We start from the raw sequence: 26,624 nt of genomic DNA, 5'->3' as shown, positions 1-26,624 counted from the left end.
TGTAGCCATAAGTAACCCCTTTGTAATGTGTGCAGAAGCCTGGCCTTCAGCCAGAAGCTGCCCTATGTTTGCTGTGGACCAATGGGGCTCAGAGGTGGCCAAGAGAGACAGGCTACCTCTGTCCACTTGGACTCACCGACTCTACTTTGAGAAGGGAGAGGGAGAGTGATTATAACTATCAATTAAAGCAATGTTACGATGTGGACAAAGCAGCAAACTTTATCCCGAGGTGGATAAGGACGTGCAGCTCATCAGGTACCTACCTGCTTTTTGCTGCCAGCTGGTTGAAGCAGAGATTCTTGACTGGGTAGAGATTAATTGGGAAGGCAAAGTTTGTTCCAGCAGGTTGTGGGAGAAATGGACACATGCAAGTAACACCTGACTTTTATCTCAGTGGTGAGAATGTGATCTCTTTTGCCTCTTATGCAATTACATTCAACCCCTGCCATTTTCTGCCCATGCCAAGTGATCATACCCAGAATAAACAGGGACTCTGCGCGGTTACACAGTGAGTGACTCTCACCCAGAATAAACAGGGACTCTGCGCGGTTACACCGTGAGTGGCTCTCACCCTGAATAAACAGGGACTCTGCGCGGTTACACCGTGAGTGGCTCTCACCCAGAATAAACAGGGACTCTGCGCGGTTACACAGTGAGTGGCTCTCACCCAGAATAAACAGGGACTCTGCACGGTTACACCGTGAGTGGCTCTCACCCAGAATAAACAGGGACTCTGCGCGGTTACACAGTGAGTGGCTCTCACCCAGAATAAACAGGGACTCTGTGTGGTTACACAGTGAGTGGCTCTCACCCTGAATAAACAGGGACTCTGCGCGGTTACACCGTGAGTGGCTCTCACCCAGAATAAACAGGGACTCTGTGTGGTTACACAGTGGTTGGCTCTCACCCAGAATAAACAGGGACTCTGCGCGGTTACACAGTGAGTGGCTCTCACCCAGAATAAACAGGGACTCTGCGCGGTTACACAGTGAGTGGCTCTCACCCTGAATAAACAGGGACTCTGCGCGGTTACACAGTGAGTGGCTCTCACCCTGAATAAACAGGGACTCTGCGCGGTTACACCGTGAGTGGCTCTCACCCAGAATAAACAGGGACTCTGCGCGGTTACACAGTGAGTGGCTCTCACCCTGAATAAACAGGGACTCTGCGCGGTTACACAGTGAGTGGCTCTCACCCTGAATAAACAGGGACTCTGCGCGGTTACACCGTGAGTGGCTCTCACCCAGAATAAACAGGGACTCTGCACGGTTATACAGTGAGTGGCTCTCACCCTGAATAAACAGGGACTCTGCGCGGTTACACAGTGTGTGGCTCTCACCCTGAATAAACAGGGACTCTGCACGGTTACACAGTGAGTGGCTCTCACCCTGAATAAACAGGGACTCTGCGCGGTTACACCGTGAGTGGCTCTCACCCAGAATAAACAGGGACTCTGCACGGTTACACAGTGAGTGGCTCTCACCCAGAATAAACAGGGACTCTGCGCGGTTACACAGTGTGTGGCTCTCACCCTGAATAAACAGGGACTCTGCACGGTTACACAGTGAGTGGCTCTCACCCAGAATAAACAGGGACTGTGTGTAGTTAATAGTCACACAACACCAGGTTACAGTCCAACAGGTTTATTTGAAATCACAAGCTTTCGGAGCGCTGCCCTTTTGTCAGGTGACTTTTGACTTCATCCACCCCAGTCCAACACCAGCATCCCCACATCATGTGTACAGTCACTCAGTGAGTAACTGTCTGAGCTCATTTGGCCCTACACACTGGTGATATAATCATACTGATTTTTGGATGTCTTTACCTATGACTTTAGATGAAGACTATCTTGTCTGAGGTTGGTTGTTGTATTGTCGGCCAGACAGCTGAGCTGGTGCCCGCTGATAAGAAGCTTTATGCGATCAGGGATGTGACATCGACAGTGGACAGTCTGCCCCTCATAGCAGGTTAGTGAGTGTGAATTAGTAAACACTAACGGGAGGTAAGTGACCTCAGCTTAGTGCAACTGTTTGCTAAATAGGTGATGGAGAAATGAAATCTAGTAATGTGACAGCCCTGGATTATATAATTAACCCTCAGACTACTTCCTCAACTCTGATACTCAGAATCCTCCCACCTTTACAACGCCAAACCCACACCAAACAGGACTCCAATTGTTGGCACCATAAATATTCTCCCAGAATAGACTTTGGGACAGTTTATTCTATCGAAGTTCCTCGGGCCTTCCCTTCTAATAGGAACCAGAAATGGCTGTTCGGCCCATCAAGCCACCCCTGTCAATTTGTTAACCATGGAAGCTCTGATATCTCTCCACTTCATTCCCTGTCACCATTCCAAGCCTAATGCATTTAATCCCCAATTAATAGCTCAATAGAGTGTATAATTATAATCCCCTGAAACAATATGTCCTACCTTCACATACTCTGTGTGCGGCATGGTGGCACAGTGGTTAGCACTGCCACCTCACAGCGCCAGAAACGTAGGTTCAATTCCTGCCTTGGGCAACTGTCTGTGTGGGGTTTGCACATTCTCCCCTTGTCTGCGTGGGTTTCCTCCGGGTGCTCCGGATTTCTCCCACAGTCCAAAAATGTGCAGGTTAGATGAATTGGCCATGCGAAATTGCCCGTAGTGTTAGGTGTAGGGGAATTGGTCTGGGCGGGTTGCTCTTCGGAGGGTCAGTGTGGACTTGTTGGGCTGAAGGGCCTGTTTCCACACTGTAAGTAATCTAAAACTCTCCTGGATTCAGTTTAGCTCCAATTTTATGATTGTTTTTGTTCCAAATTTCGTACTAATGGGGAAAGTTTCCTGTCTCTCCTGTTGGTCTCTGACATAATTTTAATTACCTGCATTAGATTAACTACTTAACCCCATAACTCCCATAATCCCCTCCAAGGATTACCCCATTGCTCATTATCAGTCACCTTCCTCACCCCTAACCAATCCGAAAAACCTTTCAATCTGAGATACCATCCTGATGAATCATACTGGACTTCTTTGAGTCCTGCATCTCCATGTTCTGGTGGGTTGCTGGAAGTGAACAGAAACCTCTGAATGCAGCCTGTCCTGACTCTCTACAGTCTGAGCTGTTGGTTTTATATCCTTATCAGCTTGTGTCAAAGCTCACAGACTCGGTACTCGTTCTCAGCACTTCTGTGGAACAAATCTCCAACATATTTTGTTTTATTTGATTTGCACTTTTCTAAGCACTTCAAGGAATATAAGTGTCAATGTCAAATTTACTTAGGCAGTAAGTGTTGGCCCAGCCAGTGATGTCGACATCCCATGAGGTAATGAGCTGAGGTTGGACAGTAAGCAGTTATTGTGAGGAAGCTTCCGCTGTTTTCAGTAAAATGCAGTTTCTGATTTTCAGCCTCCATAATATCGAAGAAAGCAGTGGAGTCCCTTCATGGTCTGATTCTGGATGTGAAATTTGGAGAGGGAGCTTTGTTCAAGGAGATCAATGGAGCAAGAGAGCTGGCACATTACTTGGTCAGTAAGTGGGAAGACATATTATTTTATCCTTATCCCAGTCCAACATCTGTGATGGAAAGGAGTTGTATTTGGTGATACAGTCTTTGCTTTACACGTGACAGTTGAGGTTGTGTGCTAGCGTTTTGCACATGACACCAGAGCAGTACGATCAAAGGTTGCACCCAGCAACAAAAGGCTGAGCTGACTCAGTGTGTCTGTTGGAACATCAGTGTGAGATCCAGCCTGCTGCGTGTCAACCGAGAATTGAGCTGCACATTGCAGTGTCACTTCCTTAGGCCTCAGTAGTACAGCACAGACAGATTTTTCACGACCACTCTTTATCCAAAAAAATTAATAAAGGCAAACAGGGAATATCACTTGGTGCTTCCACAGGAGGAAGCTGAGTAAACCCTTCATCTGAAGGCATTCTTCGGCAGTCACAACAGGAGCTGTAAGATGGTGAATGTCTCTGACTGCAGGTCGTTGAATCCATCACCATAACCCACACTGCCCAGCTGATGGTTTTTAAGAACAGTGACAACTGATGAGGATCTTCTTACCTTTTTGCCCCTTAAAGAGAGAATAAGGGGTGAGGATATCTATAATGAATTCAAAAGGTTGCGGTTGAGAAAAACATTCTGAATAAGAAACTGGTTTCTATCACAATTGATGATGCACCAGCCATGCTCAGCACAAATGTGGGCTTTGTTGCTTTTTGCAGAAATGATCCTGATTTTCCCTCTTTTTATTTTCTATTATCACTGTGTGACCCAACAGCAAGCATTCGTGAGTGAGGTCATGGACTGTTCTCAAATAAATGAAAGCTGTTAAGATTATAAACTCAATTCGAGTAACAGCCCTTCAGCATTGAATCATAAAATCGTAGATTCCCGACAGTGTGGAAACAGGCCCTTCGGCCCAACCGACCCTCCGAAGAGTAACCCACCCAGGCTTATTCCCCCTACCCTATACCTGCATTTACCCCTGACTAATGCACCTCACCTACATATCCCTGAACATTATGGGCAATTTAGCACAGCCAATTCACCTAACCTGCACATCTTTGCTTGTTTAAATCCCCATACAACAAACTCAGTGCTGCCTATAAAGAATTAATGTTCAATCTGATGTTAGGTGGTGAAGTCAAGGGAAAGTCATGTGAAAATTTTTAGGTATGATGCTTGAAATCAATACTTTCCATCAAACAATTTGAAGGGTTCAGTGAGATGGCAGATAACATGTGGGTACTTGGTTTCTGGCTCCTTACAGACGTAACGTCAAAACTGAATGAGCTGAGGAGTGAACTTTGGGGAAAGGACAGAGACTCAGCGCATATGATCAGTGAAGTAAAGTTGGATCCAATTAAAATTAAAATAAAATGCTGTTACACTTCCCAAGTCTGGAGAAAATTCCAGAAAAAAATCAAAGCGAAAGAAAAATGATTCCACCCAGAAAGCATCCTTGCCCAGCAGAGGAAGTTTGCAGGAGAATTCAACAGCTGTATCAGCAGCTCAATGTGATGGAACAAATCATCATGTTTGTCACAAATCCATTCCTTCAATGACTTTGGTGGGTTAGCAGTTCCATCAAGTGATTGATTAAGAAAGCAGTGGAGTTGATGTGGAGATAATTACTATGCAAATCAATATTGAGGTGAAAGTCAGATCAAGGGACAGGGATTTTTTGAGATGTACAAGCTGAGAAAAATACCCACTCACATTGTCCTGTACTTTTAAAATGAAAGCTTACTTTGATTAACATATCTCTGTGAGACAGTTTTCTTCCAAATGAAGGTAATGGAGTCCAAGTATCAGACCCACCTCACAGACACCCATTTGCTGGACTATATACAACTAACAGACTCATACTACACCCAAACGTAAAGGCATTGGCAGAGAATGTGCAGCCACAGTTGTCACACTGAGAGAACACTGTAAGCAAAGAACATAATGATTAATCATATAGACTTGGTTTTGGAATTGTACAGCACCAAAATAAGTTATTTATTCTATATTTTCTTTGGGGTAGATTCTGGAATCCACTTAAATTCAAAAAGTGCATAAAAAGGCTGGAGATCATTGCTCTAAGAGATAGACAGAGTGGATAGGCCAGGATTGGATTCTGGGTAATCCAAGATGGAGGACGGGAAAAATTTCTGGCTGTAAGAGCTGCTCCTTTTATTTGAGGTATTTTAGGTGTTGGAGGTGATTTCCTCGAATTCCAGGAGCAGCAATTACTGTTTTATATGCTGTTGCATTGTTTTGGAACTTTGGAAAAACAAAGTCAAAACAACAGCAGTTTAAAAGGGAGAAGAGCAGACAAAGGAAGCACATGGTGAGGTCAGTGCAGGAGAGAGAGAGAGAGAGAGAGAGAGAGAGAGATGGAACACCTGTACAGTTACCGCCTTTGCTGTTTGAATTCGTGTATCGCTGGACATCGGAGTGCATCTGGGAAAATTAACAAACAGTGAATTTCACAACTAACCTTAGAGGAACCGGTTTGGGCGAAGGTCACAGCACAGAATCAGATAAGTTCATTGTTGTTTTAAGTCTGTCCAACAGAAAGGCTGCAGTAGTGAGTATAGTGGATTCTTTCTTGATTATATGTTTTTGGAGATAAGTCTCTTGATTAAACTTAAAATATAAGCCATAGTTATTAATTTAACCTGGGGCAGTGTTTGTAGAGGAATAAAACGGTGTTATTTTCTGAGTCTGTAGATTGTGAAAGAGTAAAAATGGCATTTGCAGTGATATGTATTTCTTGTCAGATGTGGCAGTTTAAAGAGAGTTTAAGGGTTACTACGGATTATATCTGCCATAAATGCTGTGGGATACGAATCTTATCCGATCGAGTGGATCGGTTGGAGAGACAGATAGAAGCAATGAGGAATTTGCAACAGCAGCAGTATGTGATGGATGGCAGTTATAGGAAGGGGGGAAAGTCTCAGATACAGTCACATAGATGGGTTAACTCCAGGAAGGGTAAGAGAGGTAGGCAGCTAGTGCAGGAGTCTTTTGTGGATATACCCATTTCAAACAGGTATGCTGTTTTGGAAAATGTAGGGGGTGATGGATTCTCAGGGGAACGTAGCATAAACAGCCAAGTTTCTGGCATTGAGACTGGCTCTAATTTAACAAGGGGTACGTCAGCTTCCACGGGATCAGTTGTGTTAGGGCATTCTGTAGTTCGAGGCACAGACAGACGTTTCTGTGGCCAGCAGAGAAAAAGCAGAATGGTGTGTTGTTTCCCTGGTGCCAGAATCAAGGATGTCTCAGAGAGGGTGCAGAATGTTCTCACGGGGGAGGGGGGCCAGCAGGACGTCATTGTCCACATTGGAACCAATGACATTGGAAGGGAAAAGGTTGAGACTCTGAAGAGAGATTACAGAGAGTTAGGCAGAAATTTAAAAAGGAGGTCCTCAAGGGTAGTAATATCTGGATTACTCCCAGTGCTATGAGCTAGTGAGGGCAGGAATAGGAGGATAGAGCAGATGAATGCATGGCTGAGGAGCTGGTGTATGGGAGAAGGATTCACATTTTTGGATCATTGTAATCTCTTTTGGGGTAGAAGTGACCTGTATAAGGACAGATTGCACCTAAATTGGAAGGGGACCAATATACTGGCTAGTAAGGTGGGGGGGTGGGGTGGGGAGGGTGGGGAGGGGGGGTGGGGTGGGGAGGGTGGGGAGGGGGGGTGGTGGGACCCAGGTGATAGTGAGGAAAGAAATCAATCTGGGTACAGCTGAGAACAGAAGTGAGTCAAACAGTCAGGGCAGGCAGGGACAAGGTAGGACTAATAAATCAAACTGCATTTACTTCAATGCAAGGGGCCTAACAGGGAAGGCAGATAAACTCAGGGCATGGTTCGGAACATGGGACTGGGATATCACAGCAATTACAGAAACATTGCTCAGGGATGGGCAGGACTGGCAGCTTAATGTTCCAGGATAAAAATGCTACAGGAAGGATAGAAAGGGAGGCAAGAGAGGAGGGAGAGTGGCATTTTTGATAAGGGATAGCATTGCAGCTGTGCTGAGGGAGGATATTCCTGGAAATACATCCAGGGAAGTTATTTGAGTGGAATTGAGAAATAAGAAAGGGATGATCACCTTATTGGGATTGTATTATTGACTCCCCAATAGTCAGAGGGAAATTGAGAAACAAATTTGCAAGGGGATCTCAGCTATCTCTAAGAATAATAGGGTGGTTATGGTAGGGGATTTTAACTTTCCAAATATCGACTTGGATTGCCATAGTGTTAAAGGTTTAGATGGAGAGGAATTTCTTAAGTGTGTACAAGACAATTTTCTGATTCAGTATGTGGATGTGCCTACTAGAAAAGGTGCAAAACTTGACCTACTCTTGGGAAATAAGGCAGAGCAGGTGACTGAGTTGTCAGTGGGGGAGCACTTTGGGGCCAGCGACCATAACTCTATTAGATTTAAAATAGTGATGGAAAAGGATAGACCAGATCTAAAAGTTGAAGTTCTAAATTAGAGAAAGGCCAATTTTGATGGTATTAGGCAAGAACTTTGAAAAGCTGTTTGGAGGCAGATATTCGCAGGTAAAGGGACGGCTGGAAAATGGGAAGCCTTCAGAAATGAGATAACAAGAATCCAGAGAAAGTATATTCCTGTCAGGGTGAAAGGGAAGGCTGGTAGGTATAGAGAATGCTGGATAACTAAAGAAATTGAGGGTTTAGTTAAGAAAAAGGACGTATATGTCAGGTATAGACAGGATAGATAGAGTGAGTCCTTAGAAGAGTATAAAGGCAGTAGGAGTATACTTGAGAGGGAAATCAGGAGGGCAAAAAGGGGACATGAGATAGCTTTGGCAAATAGAATTAAGGAGAATCCAAAGGGTTTTTAGAAATACATTAAGGATAAAAGGGTAACTAGGGAGAGAATAGGGCCCCTCAAAGATCAGCAAGGCGGCCTTTGTGTGGAGTCACAGAAATGGGGGAGATACTAAATGAATATTTTGTAGCAGTATTTACTGTGGAACAGGATATGGAAGATATAGACTGTAGGGAAATAGATGGTGACACCTTGCAAAATGTCCAGATTACAGAGGAGGAAGTGCTGGATGTCTTGAAATGCATAAAGGTGGATAAATCCCCAGGACCTGATCACGTGTACCCGAGAATTCTGTGGGAAGCTAGAGAAGTGATTGCTGGGCCTCTTGCTGAGATATTTGTATCATCGATAGTCACAGATGAGGTGCCGGAAGACTGGAGGTTGGCAAATGTGATGCCACTGTTTAAGAAGGGTGGTAAGGACAAGCTAGGGAACTATAGACCAGTGAGCCTGACCTCAGTGGTGGGCAAGTTGTTGGAGGGAATCCTGAGGGACAGGATGTACATGTATTTGGAAAGGCAAGGATTGATTCGGGATAGTCAACATGGCTTTGTGCGTGGGAAATCATATCTCACAAACTTGATTGAGTTTTTTGAAGAAGTAACAAAGAAGATTGATGAGGGCAGAGCAGTAGATGTGATCTATATGGACTTCAGTAAGGCGTTCGACAAGGTTCCCCATGGGAGACTGGTTACCAAGGTTAGATCTCATGGAATACAGGGAGAACTAGCCATTTGGATACAGAACTGGCTCAAAGGTAGAAGACAGAGGGTGGTGGTGGAGGGTTGTTTTTCAGACTGGAGGCCTGTGACCAGTGGAGTGCCACAAGGATCGGTGCTGGGCCCTCTACTTTTTGTCATTTACATAAATGATTTGGATGTGAGCATAAGAGATACAGTTAGTAAGTTTGCAGATGACACCAAACTTGGAGGTGGACTGGACAGAGAAGAGGGTAACCTCAGATTACAACAGGATCTTGACCAGATGGGCCAATGGGCTAAGAAGTGGCAGATAGAGTTTAATTCAGATAAATGCGAGGTGCTGCATTTTGGGAAAGCAAATCTTACCAGGACTTATACACTTAATGGTAAGGTTGTAGGGAGTGTTGCTGAACAAAGGGACCTTGGAGTGCAGGTTCATAGCTCCTTGAAAGTGGAGTCACAGGTAGATAGGATAGTGAAGAAGGCGTTTGGTATGCTTTCCTTTATTAGTCAGAGTATTGAGTACAGATGTTGGGAGGTCATGTTGCGGCTGTACAGGACATTGGTTAGGCCACTGTTGGAATATTGCGTGCAATTCTGGTCTCCTTCCTATCGGAAAGATTTACAAGGATATTGCCAGGGTTTGAGGATCTGAGCTATAGGGAGAGGCTGAACAGGCTGGAGCTGTTTTCCCTGGAGCTTCGGAGGCTGAGGGGTAACCTTATAGAGGTTTACAAAATTATGAGGGGCATGGTTAGGATAGATGGACAAAGTCTTTTCCCTGCGGTCGGGGAGTCCAGAACTAGAGGGCATAGGTTTAGGGTGAGAGGGGAAAGATATAAAAGACCTAAGGGGCAACTTTTTCACGCAGAGGGTGGTACGTGTATGGAATGAGCTGCTAGAGGATGTGGTGGAGGCTGGTACAATTGCAACATTTAAGAGGCATTTAGATGGGTATATGAATAGGAAGGGTTTGGAGGGATATGGGCCGGGTGCTGGCAGGTGGGACTAGATTGGGTTGGGATATCTGGTCAGCATGGACAGGTTGGAGCGAAGGGTCTGTTTCCATGCTGTACATCTTGATGACTCTTTGACTGGGTCTGGCTGGGAGTTATCCCTTTTCCATGAACACAGTTCGATGTTGGTGAGTTAAAGGTTGCAGGTTCTTTGTTTAGGTTGGGTATGTGATATGCTGGAGATGGGGCACTGCCGTTTTACTCTCAGGAGCCATGGGGAGGAATTATTTTTCCATTTAACATAGAATGAACCTCCAATCCTCCTGTCCTTCATTCTTGCTGAGTGAATGATCATCATCCTAAAGTTCAACAGGTTTTTTGACTCCTGGTCTCTCCTTGGTTCCCTTATCGTACAATTTACTATGCTTTGAGTGTCACAGTGATAATACAATTTGTTTTAAAACCCTAGGTAGATATTGGAAATCGCTTGGGAATTCAAACACTTGCTGCTCTCTCCAGGATGGATAATCCCATCGGGAGGTGTGTTGGGAACTCTTTAGAAGTCTTGGAATCCATTGAATGCCTGAAGGGAAATGGGCCCAAGGATTTGGAGGAACTGGTCACCTGCTTAGGTCAGTCCTTCATCAGGACCTGCTTCCAATGTGTAAGTGATGGACAGTATGGATAACCAAGAAGGCCCTTGAATGAGAATCACAAACAGAAATTGCTGGTAAAACTCAGCTGGTCTGGGAGCATCTGTTGACAAGAATCAGAGTTAATGTTTCACGTCTGGTAACCCTTCTTCAGAACTGATGGTAGATAGGTGGTTTTTATACAGAAGATGGGGTGGGGGGAGAGGGAGGAATAAACAATAGGTGGACAGAGAGCTGCAAAAGAGAGAAAAGCACTTGGACAGACAAAGGAGTTGATAACGAACAGCCCAGGGGAATGAATAGCTGCTAATGGGGACTATTAGTGACAGACAATAGGTTGTTATGGTAGCGGTTCATGTGATTATAAGAGAGAGAATGAATGAGAATGGGCATTTGAGCCATCAGTGTCAACTTCCCACAGTGCTATTGCATGACCACCTCTTTTTTATAGACTCTGTTTCCCCCAAACCAAGATCTGTGAACTTTCGCCAAGTTCCCAGGTTTATTCATCTTTATCTTTAGGTACAGATCCAGTTCCTTCTTGAAAGCCTCAGTTGTTCAGATGATTCATTTATTTTTAGGAATTTTGCAACATGAATACCATTCTGTGGAAACATTCTTCCAATGTCCGAATGTCAGTGAAGTTTGTGATGGTTCTAATTGTCTGCTGAGGTTCAGGTGTTCTTGGTGCCAATTGACTTCAGTCAATGCAATCCTGAACCCAGTATGGGAACAGAGCTGCTTGTTGTCTTGGGATGTTGCCTGGGTTGGAGCATTTTAACTATGAGTAGAGGCTTTTGGATGAGTGGCGCTGGAAGAGCACAGCAGTTCAGGCAGCATCCGAGGAGCAGCAAAATCAATGTTTCGGGCAAAAGCCCTTCATCAGGAATAAAGGCAGAGAGCCTGAAGTGTGGAGAGATAAGCTAGAGGAGGGTGAGTAGATGCTGGCTAGCTCAGGTTGTTTACTTTGGAGCACTGAAAGCTGAGGGGAGACCTGATCGAGGGATATGAGATTATGAGGCCCATGGACAGGGTGGAGAGGAAGCAGCAGTTCCCCTTTGTTGATGGGTCAGTAACAAAGGGCATAATTTTAATGCGAAGGGCAGGTTGAGAGGGGATTTGGGGGAAAATGCTTTCATCCAGAGGCTGGTGGGAATCTGGAATACACTATCTGTAAGGTAATAGAAATGGAAAACCTCGCAACCTCTTAAAAAATATGTGAATAAGCTCTTGAAAGATCACAACATTCAAGGCTGTGAGTCCCAAGTGCATGGAGAGTGAGATTAGTGCAGATGGGTCAGCACAGACTCGATAGGCCAAATGGCCTCTTCTGTGCTGTGCGATTCTATGACTCAGTGGCTTATGTTAGAAAGTAAACAGTGGGGAAGGGACATTGTAAGAAGCACTTGGCTCTTACTGTGTATCTTAAAAACAATGGGGAACCACACTGCAAACATCTGGATTGGACAGCTCCATGAATTTGCTGGATTGTGCCCAGTTCCTTTGGGCTAAATGCAGAAGTTTGAGCCAAGGGTTGGGCAGCCAGTAAAAGTGCCACACAATAAAATACCGAGTCCAAAAGACCAGGAACATGCTAGCCAACTCATTGGTCTCAGACAAAAGAAACTGCAGATGCTGGAACCCAGGAGACAGGCAGGAGGCTGGAAGAACACAGTGAGCCAGGCAGCATCAGGAGGTGGAGAAGTTGACGTTTCAGGTGTAACCCTTCTTCAGGACTGAGGGTGGGTCTGGAGGGAGCTGCAGATAACGGGGGTGTCAGGGGAAGGCTGGTGAAGTAGAGATAGGTGAAGGCAAGTAGAGGGTATGACCTGGTTGGTCGATGGGAGGGGTGAATCCGGTAGGTGGCTGGGAGGAATGGAAGGAAGAGGGAGGGGCTGGGAAGGGAGGCAAGGAATGGGTGGAAGGTTATTTGAAATTGGAGGGCTCAATGTTGAGACCTCTGGGCTGTAGGCCGCCCAGGCGGAAAATGAGGTGGTGTTCCTCAAATTTGAGGTGCGGTTTGTTGTGGAGGCCAAGGATGGTCATTTCGGAAAGGGAGTGGTTGGGGGAATTGAAATGGGCGCTGACTGGGAGGTCCAGTCGGCCCCTGCCAGCCAGATTGCGATGCTCGGTGAACCGTTCTCTAAGGTTACGTTCGGTCTCCCCGATGTAGAGAATACCTGATGTAGTGAACTAGGTTGGAAGAGAGGCAGGTGAACCTCTGTCTCACCTGGAAGGACTGTGTTGGGGCTCTGGGTGGAGGGGAGGGTGGTGCTGTGCCAGCAAATTTTGCATCTGGTCTTAGCTTGGTCAGTGTTGGGACTATAACAATGGTCTCAGTGCTGTTGGGTTACAGTGTCATAATTGCCTGAAGTTCCTGATTTTGTTTGTGAGATGATGATCTTTGCTGGGAACTGTGGATGTTTGGAATCGGCCTTGTAAAGCTGAAGTGAATATCCCTGAAACCTGGAGCATTTCCACAGTGCCATCTGTACTGAGGGAGTGGCAAGGTGGGGATGGGATATAGCCACTTACACAGACCAACAGTCTGGAAGACACTTGTGCATTCACTGCACACAGATAACTTAGGAATATGTTTCCTTCAATAGGAGGCCACCTGCTACATTTGTGTGGAAAGGCTGAGAGTGTCGAGGTTGGAGAAAAGGCCATCAAAGATGTGTTGAAAAATCGCAGTGCCCTGGACAAGTTCCAAGCCATGCTGGTAGCCCAGGGAGTGACAGCTGGTTTGGCCAAGGACTTGTGTCAGGGGAAAGAGGTCCTTAAACGTGCAGAGAAACAGGAAGAACTGAAGGCTGAGGCTGAAGGTATTTCTTTACATTGTGACCTAGAAAAATGGCACAAGCTCCAGATATTTCAGATGAACAGTATTGTGATGATAAGTCCAGATAGTTTATCCAAAAGGCTATAAAGTGAGAAAGGCACAGTTTCCAATCACCCCTACAATGAGTTAAGGCAACAGCGGAGTGCATTAATTTTCATGAGTGCTTTCCAAGGATGAAGGATGAGGTAATTCCCCCCACCAATCCACTCTCACACACACCTGCACCAAGTTATCATTACTCATTGACTCTACATTGAGTTTGGAATCAATTTCCTTACCACTCATATTTGGAAGGCACCAGACATTCACTGTCAAGACATGGCCTCCTGTGGACATTACCTGGAGATTGTTGAGTCCCATGAGGAAAGAGGAGCAACAAAAGAAGTGTAAATTGTTGGATGGATACAATTCCAAAAAGGGTTTATCTACGTACCAATGTTTGTCACCCAGCCTTATTTGAATGTATATTTCCCACAAAGACAGACCTCGAGGAACAAACCTAAGGAGTATTTGACATTATGTATCAATAACACCTAGATAGCTTTCCATTCCCCTGTCCTTAAAGCGAGTGAGAATTGGGCATTGTATATCTTTACATATAGCAATCTTGATAATGGTCATTTCATCATAATGAAAGGTGGCATATTTTGATGTCTCATGAGTAACTTTGGCATTAAAAAGTGAAGAGAAAGTCCACAATTATTCCCTGCATTGTCATAGATATCAACTTCAATCTATTCAACCTCAACTTTCCCATTTTCTTTTGTCCTTTGTTGTGTTGATATCCTGAAACACCAAAGACATTGGAAGAACTTTATTCAGGGAATAATAAAACCAGAATGCTAGAAATACTCAGGAGGCCAAGCAACAATTCTCTGCCTGGCTAATTCTGTTCTCATCTTTAACAACTTTCAACCCCATTCACTTCCACTAGCTAAAGGATGTTGCTGTGTGTATCCAAATGGATCCTAGCTACACTTGTCCTTTTGTGAAATGTGTTGAATCTCTCTTGCTCCAGTCTCTCTTAGGTCCTTTGCTACATCGTTTGTCCTGCTACATCAATGTTTGTATTGGTGCTGGCCTTAAGCTGGAAAACATCAACTTTGCTTCCAATTGCTGCCCTTTACTCATGACCCACCCCTGAGTAGAAGACCCCGTCTTCCTTTCCTCAAGGTCTTTTTCCATTTCTGCCAATATTATTGTCTTTACATAAACAATACATCCCTCAGGTACTTTGACTACAGTTTTTCACATCCTATTTCCCGTAAGGATCTCCCGCAGCATTTACAACCCTGGCAACAAACTGGAACAACTCGGTTCAGGGTGCAGCAGGTTCTGGAGCCCGGGCCCATAGCCTTTACAGTATCCAATGCCTCCAACCATTTCTTGACATCACGTCGAGTGAACTAAATTGGTTGAAGACTGGCACCTGTGACGTTAGGGACTTTCGGCACTTCTGGCTGACAATTGTTGGAAATGCTTTAACCTTATATTTTCCACTGATGCGCTGGGATCTTCCCCACCATTGAGGATGGGGATATTTGTGAAACTGCCTCCTACAATGAGTTGTTTAATTGTCCACTACCATTCATGACTGGATATGCCAGAACTGCAGAACTTAGATCTGATCTGTTAGTTGTGGAACTACTTAACTCTATCACTTGTTGATTATGCTGTTTGGTAGTTCATTTTTAGATGCTTCTCCGAGCGTGCCCTCTTGCACTCTCCATTGAACCAGGGTCAATCCCTCAACTTGACCTTTGTTTGAGTGGGGGATATGTTGGGCTGTGAGGTTGCAGATTGTGCTGCAGTGTAATTCTGATGTTAATGCCTACACCACCTCACAGATGCCCAGTTTTGAATTGCTAGGCCTATTCAATCTCTATCCTATTTAGCATAGTGGTACTGTGACACAGGATGGAGAGTATCCTCAAAGTGAAGATAGGATTCCATCTCCATAATGACTGTGTGTGGTCAATCATGGACAGATGCATCTGCAGCAGGCAGATTGGTGAGGATGAGGCCAGCTACATTTATCTTTCCTCTTGGTGATTCCTCATCCCCTTCCAAAGATCTAGTCTAACAGCTATGTCATTTCGAACTGGACCAGCTCAGTCAGTGATGGGGCTGCCAGGCCACTCTTGGTGAGGGACATTGATGTTTCCTCACACTGATACATTCTGCACCTTGCCACCCTCACTGCTTCCTCCAAATGATGTTAAAGAAGGAAGAGCACTCATTGGCTCAGGGTTTGAGGAAGTACATGATAATAAGCAGGAAGTTTCATTGCCCATTTTCGACCTAAAGTGATAAGACATCATGGGGTCCAGAGTTAATATTGAGGCCAGGGCAACTCCTTCCCAACTGTATACCACTGTGTCATCACCTGTGCTGTGGTTCCTTGATCCTGAGGATCTCCCGCAGTCACACCCTGGAGTTGGGTGACCTCCAACAACCACAAACACTTTCCTTTGTGTCAAGTATGACTCCAACCAACAGAGTATTTTATCCCAATTTCCATGGACTTCAGTTTTGCTCCGAGTCTTCAATGCCATATTCAGTCAAGTTAGTTTCTTGATGGCAACAGGAGTCATTGTCACCTCACCTCTGAAGTTGATTCCTTTTGTCCATGTTTGGATCAAAGCTGTAATGTAGTGTTTGTCTCTTCACATGTCCTATTTTCACTTCCTTTGACCACACCCTGTCATTTAATTTCTTCTGTCCCCCACCCTGTTAGATGTTCTTTCGTTCTTATTCCCAGCCCCTCATTTTTCACTTGCTTAAAACCTCTCACATCTTAAACTTTTCCCAGTTATGATGAAAGACCATCCATCTGAAACATTGACTATGTCACCTCTCTCCACAGATGTTGCTTGACTTGCGGAACATTTCTCGCATCTTTTGCTTTTATTTCATATTGCTATCTGCAATATTTACTCCAAGAACATCCTTGTGTATTCACTTGCCAGATGAAACAAAAAGTTCCTTATTAAACCAAAGGCCCGGACTAACAATCCACAAACTTCAAATCCTATTTTCTGGACTTGATAACTCAATTTAGTAATATGGAAATGAAGAGAGAAAGAGACTGCTACAATATCCCCAAAAAAACTCAGATTCACTCAGTTAACATAATCTGCTTTCCTTATCTGGTCTTCAGAGATCAACTCCAGTTTCACAACCTCATATGACGAACTCTGCTATTTTCTCTGAAGTGTCCCAGCGTGTGTTGAACTTGTATTAAGCCCACTACATACTCACAGCAAATAGGGTGGCACAGTGGCTCAGTGGTTAGCACTGCTGCCTCACAGCACCAGGGACCCAGGTTCAAGTCTGACCTCTGGCAACTGTCTGTGTGGAGCTTGCTCATTGGCTGCGTGGGTTTGCTCTGGTTTCCTCCCGCTGTCCAAAGATGTGCAGGTTAAGTGAATTGGTCATGCTAAATTGCCCATAGTGCTCGGTATGTTAGTCAGAGCGAAATGGGTCTGGGTGGGTTACTCTTCAGAGGGTCGGTAGGAACTTGTTGGGCTGAAGGGCCTGTTTCCACAGTGTAGGGAATCTAATCTAATCTAATCTAATCAGGTATGGGAAGTAAATACATTGCTAATAATCCCCATGTAACAATGATTTAAAACATCATATGATTTATTTTTCAAGTATGTGATTTCTCACTGAGTTCACACAGAAATGTTATCACTCCGATTGATCTAAAAACATAAATAGAGAATTACAAAGTGAAACTGTTTTCTTGGGATAAAATATCTAAAACACGCCATCTAATGTTCTTTTCTATCCATAACTTCACGAGGACTTACTGTAATAACTGAATAAATGTTTAGAAGTACAGCTTCAACTCAGATTGTAGAACTGACCAGTTCTGGAAAATATTTTGTGAAGTGACTTGAGACTTGACTTTCAAGCAAAAAAAAAGTAGCCTGATTAAAAATAAACCAGCAGTAATTCCAATGTGTTTGACTGCCCTGACTCGCTACCCTTTCATTCTGTTTCTGTCATTATGAAGAACCAGAAACTAATTGGCCTTAACTCGGCTTGCTTTTTCAGGGGTAGTTCAGGCGATCCACTCCCTGCCGTTAGCTAAGGTAGTGCATGAACTAGGCGCAGGACGCAATCATCCTGAGGAATCAATCAACTGGAGTGTTGGTATAGAACTTCTGAAAACCGTGGGTAACAAGATTAACAAAGGTAAAAGTGTGCTTTATTGAAATCTGCATTCAAAGGAATTCTGCCTGGGGAGATTGCGCATTATCTTCAAAAATAACTGAAATGAACAGAGAATGGAATTAAATTGGGTGCATTACTAAAGAGTTTATGGTGCGACTAGGAGACTAATTGACTGATATTAAAAGATTATGGGTTATAAGCAGGCGAGTAGGAATAGATTGGATGAGATACTAAAGAAAATGAAGAGTGAACAAGAGAGTGGGATTGAACCAGTTGTATATTAGAGTCCTGGGGGTTGACAGGGAATGGGATTAATCTTAATGGGATGTTAAAGTTTCTTTACACCCAGGGACTGGGAACTATAATGTACCTGGGGCGGCACAGTGGCTCAGTGGTTAGCACTGCTGCCTTATAGTGCCAGGGACCCAGGTTCAACTCCTGCCTCAGGCAATTGTCCGTGTGGAGTTTGCACATTCTCCCCATGTCTGTGTGGGTTTGCTCCGGTTTCCTCCCACAGTCCAAAGATGTGCAGGTTAGGTGAATTGGCCATGCTACATTGCCTGTAGTGTTAGGTACATTAGTCAGAGGGAGATGGGTCTGAGTGGTTGCTCTTCGGAGGGTCGGTGTGGACTTGTTGGGCCGAAGGGCCTGTTTCCAAGTTGTAGGTAATCTCCTCTAATGATCTAATTATATTTCAGGGGATTCCTGGATTAGGGTCCATTTTGAAGACAATTCCCTCAGTGAAGGACAGAAGATTAGTCTCCAGAAATCACTGGTTGTCGGAGAAAAGGTTGAAGATGTTCCCTTGGTTACTGAGATCATTGGAGCACAGGGACAGAAAAAACACAAATGTGCGGTTTAAGAGACAAAGTAAGAGCACAGTGAGGTGAGATAAAAATGATATCAAGGTCACATCTGACTGAGTGTCGCATCAAGGAGCCCAAACAAAATCAGAAATAATGAGAATGAGGGGAGAAACTCCCCTCTTGTTGGAGCCACAACTGGCCCTAGAAAGATGGTGGTAATTGTTGGAGATCTGTCGTCTCAGTTCCAGGACATCTCTGCAGGACTTCCTCAGGGTAGTGTCCTAGGCCCAACCATCTTCAGCTGCTTTATCAAGGACCTTCCCTCCATCACAACATTAAAAATGGGGATGTTGATGATTGCGCAATGTCAGCATCATTTGTGATGACTCATATACTGAAGCAATCCATATCTAAATGCAACAATATCTGGACATTATCCAGGTTTTGCTGACAAATTGCAAGTAACATTCATGCCTGATAATGCCAGACAATGACCAGTTCCAATAAGAGACAACCTAACCACCACCTCTTGACATTCAATGGCATTTCTATCACTGAATCCCCCCACTACCAACATCCCAGGGGTTGCCATTAACTAGAAACTGAACTGGACTCACCACAATAATACAGTGGTTACAAGAGTAGGTCAGAGGCTAGAAGTATAGTGGAGAGTAATTCATTTCCTGACCCCACCCCCCAACCAAGTTCCGCCCACTAGCTACAAGGTACAAGTCTGGAGGGTGAGGGAATGCTTTCCACTTGCCTGGATGAGTGCAGCTCCAATAACACTCAACAAGCTTGATGCCATCCAAGGACAAAGCAACCTGCTTGATTGGTACCATATCCACAAGCATCCACTTCCTCCATCAGGAGCAGCAGTGTGTACTATCTATCACAATGCACTACATAAATTCACTAAAGGTCCTTAGACAGCACTTTGGAAACCCACGACCATTTCTATCCAGAAGAACAAGGGCAGCAGCTACATGGGAACACTTACAAGTTCCCCTTTATGTGCTCACCATCCTGACTTGGAAAGCTATCACCATTAGTACTGCTGGGTCAAAAATCCTGGAATTCCCTCCCTTTGGGCAGTTGTGGGCATTCTGACCTACAGCATGTGGACTGCAATGATTCAAGAAGTCAGCTCAACATCACCTTCTCGAAGGCGATAAAAGATGAGCAATAAATGCTGGCCAACCAGCCTGATTCACGAGTGAATTAAAAAAAAATTCCGAGACCAGCAGCATCAGATGCTGTGCCTCCCAAAACTTCATTAAGTCTCTATGATGTTTCTTGAAGATCTCCAGTGATTGGGTACTTTATCTAATGAGGTGAGGAAACCCTGCCAGAGGGGCAGTGCTGTGCAAATCACAGGCCCAGAAATCACTTATTCTTCAAAACATAATTTATGGGAAATATAACAACATTTCTCAAATACTAATGGAGAAGCAAAGGAATTTGAAAGTACAGATACATTCATCTTAAAAGCAATGATACAGTTTAATACAGCCATAAAAAAAATCACGCCTATCTTTAGGATTCATTTCTAAAATAATAGATTTGAAAAGAAAGGAACTTACGTTGAAAGTTTAAAACTCAGCAATTGAAAGTACTATTTGAAAATGACACCAAACTTGGGGAGGTATGTTAATATTGAGAAAGATTACAGCATATAAAATGGGCTTGTCATTTTCACTGTTAAAAACCAAAAGAACTGCACATGTTGTAAATCAGAAATAAAAAATAGAAATTGCTGGAAAAGCTCAGTAGATCTGGCAGAGAGAAATCAGAGTTAACATTAATCAGAACTGAGGACGGGTCATGCGACCCGAAACGTTAACTCTGATTTCTCCCCACAGATGCTGCCAGATCTAATGAACTTTTCCAGCAATTTCTATTTTTGTTTTTCATTTTTCTTCTTTCTTTCTCTTTCCCACTTTCTCTGTTTTTATCCTTCTTTCTCTCTCTCTCTCTCCAAGCCTTTGGTCTTTACCTGACTTTACCAGCTCTATTTGGTTGGTCACTCTGGTTCCCCCTGTGCGGCCTATCCAGAACACTTTAGCTGTTCCATCATCACTAAGAGGTTGATTATTGAGCTGACCTGGAACGCTGCAGACACAAGGGCACTGATGTGATATAATATGGCTGTGAATTCTTCTATATCAACATTTCTTACCAATTACAATGGCTCTTTACTGTCAATTTACTGCACCTTATTTAATGTTGGTCAATAAATGTCTGAAATACCAAGTAACACACAAGTTTTTCTAGCTGTGTATTTTGAGCTTCATGGCTTGGCTTCTGAACTTCTCTAATAATTCCATGCTCATAATGATTAGCCCTCTCCCAATAAAGTGCCAGGTTTCCTTAGTTTCAATGAGCACTAGTCACCAACAATGCATTCAGTTGTATGCTGCCTTCTCCTAGAAGCAGATACAATAAAGCTCATGTGTAACAAAGAAGAGATGTCAAACAAGCTGTGAAATAGTGCCCAGTACGTTAGCTCTTAAAATAGCACAGGGCTCTTTTCAAACCAATCTGAGATAAAGTGGCAGTATACAGTTGTAAGGAATCCTTTCCCTAAAAATCCATAGTTTTATCAGTCCCTAAGTAGCAGGAATATAGGGGTTATAACTGGGGATCAGATTAAGATCACCACATGCTGACCAATATGGGAACAATGACAGGTACCCTCCCACACTACTAATGGCTCCTATCAAAAGCACAAGCAAACTAATCCTCCCTGACCTCTCTGCTACTTTCAAGATAGATGACCACAGCATTGTCCCCCATTGCCCAGTTTACTGGGATTTCCCTCAGTAGTTAGACTCTTGATCACAGGCAGCTGCACTAATGACTTGATTTACTACCCCTGGTACCTCACCCCCATCAATTGATTTCTTGCATTGTCATCTCCAATGTCCTCTAAATATCTGCCTTTCCCCCCTTTTCCTCATCTACATGGCTGCTACTCAATGAAAAATGTAGAATTTGCATCTGTCTAGCTAATAAACCCTATTCTTCAGTCCACACCACAGATCCTTTCTTGAACTCTGAATCTTAGCGTCCTACTTATTCGTAGACTGAATTACTGACAGACACTATGTCCACTCAATCTCAAAGCCCACTAACTTTGATCACTCACCTCTGACCAATTCTACCCAACTATCACCAACACCCTCATCCATAAATGCTCATTCACTGTTAATTATTCAGGTGTTTTGTACATCCTTAATCCTCTCTAAACCATAGTTTATCCAAAGCTCTGTAGCCCATGTCCTAATCTGCACCAAATCCCATTTGTGAACGTACATTGGGTTTCGAATGTGTCTATTTGTTCCTCGGATCGAAGGTCTTGACAATATGAATAGAAGTATGCCGCACTTCTGGTTGGAGGCTAAACAGTTAGCTGCATGCTGTCACATGTGGCTAACCAATGAGCTACGCAGAGGTAAAGGCCCAAGCCATTTAGGTACTGTGGACAGATAGGAAGTCACTGGCTCCCCTGTTACCTTGTGAGGTTGAAATGGCACCTAAACAGGCACCCATTCCTTGCCACCCAGCAGTGTCAATCTAGTTGTTTGTGAGGGACCTGACATTCCTGAATCTACTAGCATCGACACAGCAACAGCACATAAGGAGATCAAGAGATTTAAGGGATTTAATTTTGGCTGGAATCAGTATTCAATCAGGATGTCAAGGCACTGTCTACTGTGCTGTCATTCCTGAAGAAGGGCTAATGCCCGAAATGTCGATTCTCCTGCTCCTCAGATGCTGCCTGACCTGCTGTGTTTTTCCAGCACCATATTCTCAACACTTTCTACTGTGTCACTCCATTGCCTTTTCTGGCCATCAATTTTATCCCCATTGTACTTGATCGACTATCATTCACCCTAGTGCTTTTCCTGTCACCAATAGCTCCTGCATCCAGCACTCTGGAACTGCCTGCTGTCAAGGCCTGACCATTGACCTTCCCTGTGTAGTCCAGCTTCCTTCCTGTCCCCTATGAGTGTACATAGAGTGGCCACCTCCCACCTTCCCTTTTTAATCTGGTGAAAGATTCTGTGACAGGGGTATGCATGACATGTGAACATGCTAACAATAACTTGGAAGTGTTATTACCTGTGAGGAGTGTAGGATTGAATTCTTGACAGTGTAGACAAGGTGGAGGACTAGATGGATAGGTGGCAGTTGGAGTTTAATATATAGAGGTGTGAAGTGATACACTTTGGTAGAAAGAATTTGGAGAGACAATATAAAACAAAGGATGTAACTCTAAAGTAAGTGCAGAAATAGAGGCACCTGGGTAATTAAAGTCACTAGTCATTAAAAACATACTGTGTTCTAGACTTTATTGATAGGACAATAGAGTAAAACAGCAGGGCGGTTATGATGAAACTGTTGGAGACATCTAGTTATAACCATTATACTTAAGGAAAGATGGGAATTCATTGGAGAGTGTGCAGAATGGTTCCAGGGATGTATAGTTAGAATTACAGAGAAGTGGGACTGTTTTCCTAGGAGAATAAAAGGTTGAGAGACCTTATTCAACATCATGAGTAAATAGAGAAAAAATGGTCCCACTCTTGAAAGGATTGAGAATTAGGTTGGGAATATTGCGTGCAATTGTGGTCTCCTTCCAGTCGGAAGGATTTGTGAAACCTGAAAGGGCTTAGAAAAGATTTACAAGGATGCTGCCAGGATTGGAGGATTTGAGCTGATTTCTCTGCATTGTTGGAGGTTAAGGGGTGACCTTGTAGAGGTTTATAAGGTCATGAGGGGCATGGACAGGATAAATAGACAAAGTCTTATCCCTGGGGTGGGGAGTCCAGAACTAGAGGGCATAGGTTTAGGGTGAGAGGGGAAAGATATAAAAGAGACCTAAGGGGCAACTTTTTCACACAGAGGGTGGTACATGTATGGAATGAGCTGCCAGAGGATGTGGTGGAGGCTGGTACAATTGCAACATTTAAAAGGCATTTGGATGGGTATATGAATAGGAAGGGTTTGGAGGGATATGGGCCGGGTGCTGGCAGGTGGGACTAGGTTGGGTTGGGATATCTGGTCAGCATGGACAGGTTGGGCTGAAGGGTCTGTTTCCGTGCTGTACGTCTCTATGACTCTATGAGTCTAGAAGGCATGGATTAAAAGTAATGTGTAAGACTGACATGAGGAGAACCTTCTCATGAAATGGGTGGTTAGGATTTGCAATGGATGGCCTGGCAGTGTGGAGGTGGTTGGTTCAATTGAGGCATTCACAAGCAAGTTAAGACTGTTATTTAAAAAGGAAAAATGTGCAAAATAATGCAGAGAAAGCAAAAGAATGCCACTGAGTAAGATGTCATTTAGTGATCAGCACAAACAAGGGGAGTTGATGGGCTTCCTTTTGCAGTGTCACACTCCTGTAATATTAATACTTCCTGCCACTTGCTGTTCAGAATCACAATCTGCTCTTAAGCCAGTGCCAGTTTATGACCAATTTCCAACCTGCTGCTGAGCAGCTGACATTTGATGTCCTGCTGAATTAAGTGCCCAGCCCAGCTCACTCTACCCGCTCCCAAGAGCTGTGACCTTCTGTATGTAGATTCCTCCAGCACTGCAGTTCCTGCAGAAATTAATGCTCCTTCAGCAAACCCTTTCATCTCTTCGGTTTGTTAACAAGAATGCCTTTTTACAAAGAATTTGTGTGGACCCCAAACAAAGGGGGTGGCAGTCAAACATTTCTTATTACAGGTTTTTGTTTTCCTCCATTTTCCAGACCCAGGCCCACGATTCTTAGACTGCAATGGCTCTGGAAGAAGTTCCAACATCTTCTCAAGTGGCATCTATGAACAGGGAATAAATTCTGGACATTCTCGTTACATCAATACCTTGAGAATTAATATCAAACAGGAATGTTCTGCAGAAAAATGCAAAAATGCAAGAAATAAAACAAAATGTCATATGGGCCCGTACGCCTATTCTGCTATTCAAAAAGATCACGTACACTTACTTTCCACCCCCTGACTGTGATCCAACTCGTATTCCCTAATTCCCAGAGTGCACAAAATCTAATGTTCACAGTTCTGAGTTTACACATCCATTGAACATTCAAAGCCCCCCCCCCCCCACCTCACCCTGGGGTAGAGAGTTATATAATTCAATGAGTGAAGACATTTCTCATCATCTTCGTCCTTTCTGTGGCTTTCAGATTCTAGATTCTTCAGTCAGCCCCTCAGCATTTCACAGGACAAGTTCTCTCATCAATTTGGATGTCTCAAATTGATCGTTTCTCATTCAGGAAAATTCCCATTCTTCTCAAATTTTCCCCAGACAAAAATCACCTACTTCCCACAAATGAAGTTGGTGCACATTCCGGATTTCTGGATGGCTAGTCAGTCATTTCTGCAGCGTGGATGGGAACCGTAGACTGGGAGCCTGGGGAATTCCTCACATAGCAAACTCTTGAGAGAACTGTCCAAAAAAATTGAAGATTTCAATGGGCACCTTCCTGGAATTCTCCAAAAGTAATCATTTAAATTGGACAATCTGGAGGGTTCAGTTGCAGTTAAGTAACCAGGCAAGATTAGACTATTAAATACCTAGACTGACTCTTCAATAACTATTAAATAGATCTCAAAACATATGACATATATTGCTAAGTGAACCCCACCCAGATCCTTAAACCCTACACACCCATACCTGATGCCTTCCTGAGATGCAACACCCCCTTCATTCCGAAGGGCTTTAATTCCCCTCTCCCCACAGGCCTGACAAATCACCACTCTGCCCATGCTGATCAACCCTTAACACTTATCTGGTATCCTCTTTACCTTGTGGCATGGTACAATACCCACCTAGCATTCTAACCTCACACGTCTTACATACTTACTGCTCAGGGGTCTTTAAAGTTGCTGTCTGTACTACTGGACATTTAAATCACAGAATATGGCAAAAACTGGCCATGAAAAAGGCACCGTAGTTTGATGTCATCTGACTATCTTAGTCATAGTCATAGAGTCATAGAGATGTACAGCATGGAAACAGACCCTTCGGTCCAACTTGTCCATGCCGACCAGATAACCCTATCCAATTTAGTCTCACTTTCCAGCACCCAGCCCATATCCCTCCAACCCTTCCTATTCATATACCCATCCAGATGTCTTTTAAATGCTGTAATTGTACCAGCCTCCATCACTTCCTCTGGTGGCTCATTCCACACACATACCACCCTCTGCATGAAAACGTTGCCCCTTCAGTCCCTTTTATATCTCACCCTAAACCTATGCCCTCTAGTTCTGGACTCCCCCACCGCAGGGTAAACACTTTGTCTATTTATCCTATCCACGCCCCTCATGATTTTACAAACCTCTATAAGGTCACCCCTCAGCCTCTGATGCTCCAGGGAAAAAAGCCCCAGCCTGTTCAGCCCCACCCTATAGCTCAAATCCTCCAGCCCTGGCAACATCCTTGTCAATCTTTTCTGAATCCTTTCAAGTTTCACAAAATCCTTCCAATAGGAAGGAGACCAGAACTGCACCAATATTCCAAAAGTCACCTAACCTACATCCTGTACAGCCACAACATGACCTCCCAACTCTTATACTCAATGCTCTGACCAACACAGTAATGGAATGCTTTCACAATTGTGCTATAATAGACAAAGGAAATGTTAGACATTGGTTCACATACCACATTTCAGAACATCACATTGACACAGGCTCTAGAACAGTCCAAAACTACTCAAGGTCTGCACTCTGTCTCTGTTTCAATTATTCTTTTCTCCTAAAAGACCAATCTCTGCTTCACTCATTTCCCTGTGGGAAAACATTGATCCCTCTGCATAGAACTTTCCCCATCCCTGTCGACTCTCCATGACGATTTTGAATTGATCACTTTGTCACTGATTTTCCATTAGAGGAAATAGTTTCTCCCAATTTACAACATAACCTTCATCTGTCAAATCTTGGTCCTGTGCACTTGCTGTCTCTCCTGACTTCCCATCTCTGATGTGGCTAAAAGATTTCATCACCTAGTAGCTTGCCGATAAAATGTTTGAAACCATCACTATGGATATTGTTTGGAAATGTGTTAGACAAGAGGGATAATAATTATAAAAGCAGACAGGGGTACAAAATAAAACTGGCAGAGTATT

At 43.9% G+C, this 26,624-nt stretch overlaps 1 protein-coding gene across 7 annotated transcripts in view; it reads left to right on the top strand.

Annotated features, from left to right (window-relative positions):
- Window positions 1-24,437, top strand: part of tymp (thymidine phosphorylase) — a 91,047-nt gene extending 66,610 nt beyond the window's left edge. For 5 of the 7 annotated variants that reach the window (XM_072562771.1, XM_072562775.1, XM_072562776.1 and 2 more), the window contains 6 exons: window positions 1,838-1,967; window positions 3,392-3,510; window positions 10,474-10,636; window positions 13,267-13,482; window positions 17,562-17,702; window positions 18,380-20,745. In XM_072562771.1, the coding sequence (XP_072418872.1) occupies window positions 1,838-1,967; window positions 3,392-3,510; window positions 10,474-10,636; window positions 13,267-13,482; window positions 17,562-17,702; window positions 18,380-18,543 (933 nt within the window). In that variant the 3' untranslated portion in view covers window positions 18,544-20,745. Of the gene's footprint in view, window positions 1-1,837; window positions 1,968-3,391; window positions 3,511-10,473; window positions 10,637-13,266; window positions 13,483-17,561; window positions 17,703-18,379; window positions 20,746-24,248 lie in introns of those variants that run through there. The other 2 variants (XM_072562772.1, XM_072562768.1) reach the window with 2 other exon arrangements.
- The last annotated feature ends 2,187 nt before the right edge of the window (window positions 24,438-26,624 follow it).

This window comes from Chiloscyllium punctatum, chromosome 44 (assembly GCF_047496795.1).
Source record: "Chiloscyllium punctatum isolate Juve2018m chromosome 44, sChiPun1.3, whole genome shotgun sequence".
Classification (NCBI taxonomy): Eukaryota; Metazoa; Chordata; class Chondrichthyes; order Orectolobiformes; family Hemiscylliidae; genus Chiloscyllium; species Chiloscyllium punctatum.
Note: the sequence above shows the minus strand (reverse complement) of the source record. Positions and strands in the feature narration are given on the sequence as shown.